This window comes from Pundamilia nyererei, unplaced genomic scaffold (assembly GCF_000239375.1).
Source record: "Pundamilia nyererei isolate P.nyererei 1_Seehausen unplaced genomic scaffold, PunNye1.0 scaffold00107, whole genome shotgun sequence".
NCBI lineage: Eukaryota > Metazoa > Chordata > Actinopteri > Cichliformes > Cichlidae > Pundamilia > Pundamilia nyererei.
Genome location: NW_005187508.1, coordinates 1,200,968 through 1,207,063, shown reverse-complemented (window position 1 = coordinate 1,207,063; position 6,096 = coordinate 1,200,968). Strand labels below are relative to the sequence as shown.

General features: G+C 36.9%; 1 protein-coding gene across 1 annotated transcript in view; it reads left to right on the top strand.

Moving 5' to 3' along the window:
- The first annotated feature begins 5,595 nt into the window (after window positions 1-5,595).
- The window catches only part of LOC102211890 (intelectin-like), a 27,234-nt gene continuing 26,733 nt past the window's right edge, over window positions 5,596-6,096 (top strand). The window contains exons 1-2 of the mRNA XM_005741214.1: window positions 5,596-5,707; window positions 5,803-6,050. Of these exons, the coding sequence (XP_005741271.1) occupies window positions 5,596-5,707; window positions 5,803-6,050 (360 nt within the window). The remainder of the gene's footprint in view (window positions 5,708-5,802; window positions 6,051-6,096) is intronic.

Below are 6,096 nucleotides of genomic sequence, written 5' to 3'. Positions count from 1 at the left end.
CCTATGGGCAATTTAGAGTTTCCAATTAACCTATCCCCACTAAGTGCATGTCCTTGGTGTGTGGGAGGAAGCCAGAGTACCCGGAGAGAACCCACGGGGAGAACATGCAAGCTCCACATAAAAAGACCCCGGCCTGATGGAATTGAACTCAGGACCTTCTTGCTGTGAGGCAACAGTGCTAACCACCATGCTGCAAAACAATTAGCTTAACATTTTCACTTTTTTTCCCCCATCAGAATAAATGTGGATCTATAATTTGGGGCAGGTACATTAAAAAATGTCTCAGTACTGGCTGGTTAAAATCTGGAAAAAAATCATTCAACCTCAATACTTTAACTTCCCATATTTGAGTACACAGTAATAAAAAAACTTTACATTGCAAAAGACAATTTTGCAATTAGAACAAAATTCTGGAGTTTCTAGATGGAACTGTTTTAATAAAGGCAGAAAATATATATTTTTTATTAAATATCAGCATATTTTTAAACATATATAATGATTACTGTGAAATTTTACTGTAACGTTCTAGCTTTATATGTCAAGCACTTTTCACATAAATAAATAGAACAAAAACAAAAAGGGTTACTTGACTTATTGTGACTTTAAACATGAAATATATGTTCATGTGTGTTTTTTTTTCATATTTTAATTAGCTAATACTCAGAAATTTTTTAATGTATTAATCCCAAATTACAGATTCTGATTCATTTTGATGATAAAAAAGAGCACTGAACATTTCAGACTCTTATCTTCAAAAGGTTATGAGATAATTATGTGTATGATATATGAAGCTACAATATCACAGCATTCATATAAACACTCAAATTTTCTATCATAAAACTTTGATGCAAATTGAAGACAGCTGAGCAGAAGGCATAGTTCATCTCAGAGGAATGAGTCAGTTATAACATTTTACTTTAGGTATAAAAATTCAACCCTTTCCATACTCTTATTATGAAGGGTAATATTTGCTATACAAGCCAAAACTGCTTTTCTTTATAACAGGCTGTGTATCAAAGCAGCTCATTTAATATGTGAATTTATGCAGATTCTCTCTCTCCTATAGCCAGCATCAGTCTGACACGCTTCCTATAATGGATTCATTTTTCAGCTGCAACTGAATTTTTGTCATCCAACTATAAACTGAAACCTGTCCTTCCCAGTATGTTAAATTCTTCCTCTAATTAACAGCAGCAAATAATTGTTAGTCATAGCTCCCAGTTGTACTGAAAACATATGGAGAACCATAATATAATCTCAAGGCAACAGTTATACCGTGTTTGTGTCTGTGCATTGTAAGAGTTGTGAAAGACATTATGGTATGCTTCTAATTATAATATTCGCTCTGCAATGCTCTTGCAACCTTCATGGGACATTCAGCTGCACCGTGCACAAGAATATTCCCCACACCAAAGAGGATTAATAAAACAAAGGTCAAATAAATGTTTTAAAATGTGCAGATGTTGCACGGGGAGTGAGAAAAGTCTTTAAAGGTCTGACTGGAGTGCCGTTCATGATGAAGTGATTATATCTATTAATATTAACTGACTAATGACTGTCTTCATTTCATTCTTACCCAAAAGAAGCTCATTGCATTAATGTGTCTCCCAAGGTAGATCGCCAAGGGAAGGTTTTCATGGGCCACATCTGCCTACCTTGATAGTGTGAGAGTTAAAAGAGCCCCTGCAGCAGAGATATTCTGAGGGAGGTGTTAATCAATGTGTGCACTTGAGGAGGGAGAACTCCTCTAATAAAGGTAATTCCTGCACTGAGCTTTCTAAGGAACATGGTTTGTCATGATAACCCTCCCTTGTAATAATAAATCTATGGCCAATTATCTTTTTTTTTGTAGAATTTTTAAGTGAAGGGAAGTAAATGTAAAATCTGCAGCAAATAGAAAAAGTGAGGCATTTTCCAAATGTTAATTCACTGTTAATTTCTATTTCATGAATTCGAAAACAGGAATTTCTACTAAGTCTGAGAAGTTGAATAAATGTTTAGGTCTTAAATTAGTTATTAGAAAGCTTTGACCAAATATTTCAAAAAAGAACAGGACAGAAAAAGCAGAATTTTAATTCCTGTAAACAAACATTTTCCACTTCACTTTGTAATTTAGTGGATTTCTTGTATGCATAGCAGAACATATACTCTCACTAGCCACTTTATTAGGTTCACCTTGCTAGTGCCAGGTTGGGGCATCTTTTGTTTTTCAGAGTGACTTTAATTCTTCATGGTGCAGATTTAACACAGTGCTGGAAAACATTCCTCAGAGGTTTTGGTCCAGGTTGACATGATGACATCACACAGCTGCTGCAAATTTGTCAGCTGCACAGCCGTGATGCAAATGTCCTGTTCCCCCACATCCCAAAGGTGCTCTATTGGATTTAGATCTGGTGACTGTTGAGGTCGTTTGAGCACAGTAAACTCATTTTCATGGTCAAGAAACCAGTTTGAGATTATTTGAGCTTTTGATTTGTGACATGGCGTGTTACATGAAGAAGCCTGGCCATTCTGACATCAACAGAACAACTGGCTATTTTGCCTTCTTCTAAACATTCCCTGTAAACTGTAGAGACGTTTGTGCAAAAAACTAAAAAAAAAACTCAGCAAATCAGCAGTTTCTGAAACACTCAGACCAGGCAGCAAGAACCGCGCCATGTTCAAAGTCACTTACATCACCGTCTTCCCCCTTCTGAGGCTCCGTTTGAACATCAGCAGATCATCTTGATCCTGTCTACAGGCCTAAATGATTTAGGCTGTACAGATGTACCCAATGAAGTGACTGGTGAGTGTGTATATGTAATCACAAACCATTTTTTTGTATATGGTTTGTGAGTGGAAGGCTAAATCTACTCTTATCCTACACAACGATGATGAGAGAGGTCCCACTCTAATGTTTGTTTCCTGCGGATGTTCATTCTCCTCATTCTCCTATGGATCGGATTTATTGAAGTACAAAGTGCAAAGCTTTTGTACCCCTGCACACTCTGCACAGAGCATTATAAATCCCACAATAGAGGTATGACTGAAGTGTGGAATTTCTGCTTTAATTCACAGACTTTAACAAACGTATTGGATTTACTGTTAAGGAATTACAGCCATTTTTATGCACACAACTTTTGACTGACAAGTAGTTTCATGAGCACATGAGGTCTGCTTCCTTGTTATTTCACAACAAATTGAACAGGTAAAAAAAAACCTGGAGCTGATTTCAGGTGTTGAATGAACATTTGATACCTGTTTTCTAATTAAGAGGTTTAAAGTAATGTCAGTGTAAGTGGCATGCCCAGAAACATCACCCTAACTGTAGCTTAATCTGACTCACTGATGTGAATCAGTGCATAATCAGATTAGCTTTTGAGCATTCCTATCTATTTAGAATTGTGGGATATAATATGGAAATCTCTGAATTATTTTAAAAACCATCATAATCTGATTGAACTGTTGCTTCCAGAAAAATCCACCAACCAAAAGATTTTGGATGAGAATGTGCAGTTATGTGTAGGATACGTGGACTCCCCTGCACACCTCTCTCTCTTCTCCACTGTGGTTTGTAAAGTCTCTCTATCTGACAGACCTTATAATCCTCCTTTGGTCCTTTGGGAAATCAGATCAGCATTATTATAGATTTATAGAGAACACATTTTTTAAAAATTTTGATTTTGTCCTGGTTTATAATTACATCTACACAACTCTTATACAAGAGCATGCATTCAAGTCAAAGAACACGAGAGAATTAAGCCAGATAAAAAAAAGAAAGTTAAAAAAAGTAAAGGTAGAGATAGTCTGGAGTATTCCACTAAACCGAGTCAAAGCTGTGTGTTTGCCAGAATTTGATCTGCACTGAAAATAGATACAGAATAAAAAAAATGAATGCAGAACCAGAACTAAATCTTATTGTTGTAAAACAACATTTTTAGTTAAAATGAAACATCGCAGGCTTACTAAGGTTTAAAATTACTTTGATTAAACAATCATTCAGAGAAACTAAAAGAAAAATAACCTTTGCCAATGCCAGTGTCCGTTCAAAGTAAATAATTCAGACGTGCGTTTATGTAACAGTTTTGATTTACATTTGTACATGGGACAAGAGCCAGAAATAGCTCCAGGGTTGAAAAAAACACTTGGAGGGGGAGAGAAAACAATTGGGGAAGTGCAAGAAGAGGACACACAATGCTTTATTAATAAGAAGAAACGGTTCCAACAGACGGCCACAAGTGGCCGGTGCAGCTGTGTCGGTGCATCTTTCCTGCCAGTTTTCATTCGTTCTGTTGTGTGAGGCAGTTGAATTATTAGTGCGAGGTGTCAGAAAACCTTCCAGCCCACTCTCACAGTGTCCCTCTAACCTCTAAGAATAGACCACGATGAGACGCACCCGGAGGGAAGCAGCAGAGTTTTGTCTGTCCTGGTCAGAAAATGAACCTGATACAGGCACGAGAACGCCGGCATCTAGTGGCTGATGTCAGATATTACACCCACTAATTTATGTTAAAGAGTTTGAGCTAAGGATAAACACTTAAATGTGGACTTTAGGAGGATTACAAATCATTTTATTATAATTAAACAAAATGGAAAAGTGAAACAACAGGAATTTTTTCACAGTCAATTACTTTAACATTTCAGGACAGTCGAGGTCAGTACAACATCCAGTATCAGTAAAAAGGAATTTAATGACTGCAGAGATGATTTATGAACACTGCTAAACAATAACTTGACCCACTTATGAATTTAAACTTTGCTCTTAATGTCACATGACAGGTGTAACAGCTCTATATATTCTTCTGTTACGTGAATAAAAGCCTTATTCCAACTTCCTTATTTCGACCCAGGACAGGATCTACATGGTAGGGATACAAACGGCAATTTTTTTTTGGTTTAAAACTTCGGGTGTACTAGTTTTTAAAATCTTGAAAATATTTTTATTTATACAGAGTATCGATAAGCAGTTTATAACTGCTTATCCTCACTTTCATTTTTAAATGAATCCAAATCTGCACAAAAATGTAATAGGTTCTCTTTCTGTCCTTACTCCTCTCACACATTCTGTTTGTCTACAGATAAGATTCATACCTGTTTTGTAGTGATTTGAGTTGTTTGTTTTTCTTGATCAAAAACCTGGAATATATAGGAGAAAAAGGGAGATATGGAAATATTTTACAAATCACTTCTTTTTCAGTACCAGAAAACAGCTTCATTATTACCAAGACAGCTCCTTCAAGAAGAAACACAGCTAAAGTAAAAACACACACATGCATACTCATATTCTGAAAGGTGTGAGAGAACATTGAGCAGTTTGATTGTTTAAATTGTGTTGTTTTTCTTCCCTCTCAGAGATGTTACACAACATATTTTTGCTTTTTGTGGGTCTGCTGTCATTGGAACATGTGTCCTTTGCAGAGGTTCCTTCTTCACAAATAGGTAATTCAAAAATGTGTGAACTATGTCTATTAGCCTTACAGCCTGATACAACACATATATATGCTTATAGCCATGCACTTTGTGTACTTTCCCTTCCTGCTGTCAAAATGTAATTTTTTTTTAAACTTGCTTTAATTTTTAGTAAATATCACAGAAACAAGAGAGTATGCTGAGAGGATGCAGAACTTTACCAGGACAAATTTTGAGCACTTGGAGAAAGTGAGGAACAGATCCATTCGTGTTGCAAGGAGCTGTAAAGACCTCAGGGACAGATATGATGAACGAGAAGGTAAGGACAAGATTCATAAATGTAATATAACAGTCCAAGGCATTTATGTCCTCTTAAGACTGAATTATGTTTTCTTAATGCTATAACATTTCCAGATGGAGTATACTACCTGACAACAGGTAATGGCATGCTGTACCAGACTTACTGTGACATGACCACAGCTGGAGGCGGATGGACGCTGGTGGCGAGCGTCCATGAGAACAGCGTTTATGGAAGGTGCACTGTGGGTGATCGCTGGTCCAGCCAGCAGGGCAGCAATGCTGACCTGCCAGATGGAGACGGGAACTGGTCCAACAGAAACACCTTTGGAACAGTAGAGAGCGCCACTGCTGATGACTTTAAGGTAAAATAACAAGTCACCAGTGGTGGAAAGAGACATTAACACTACT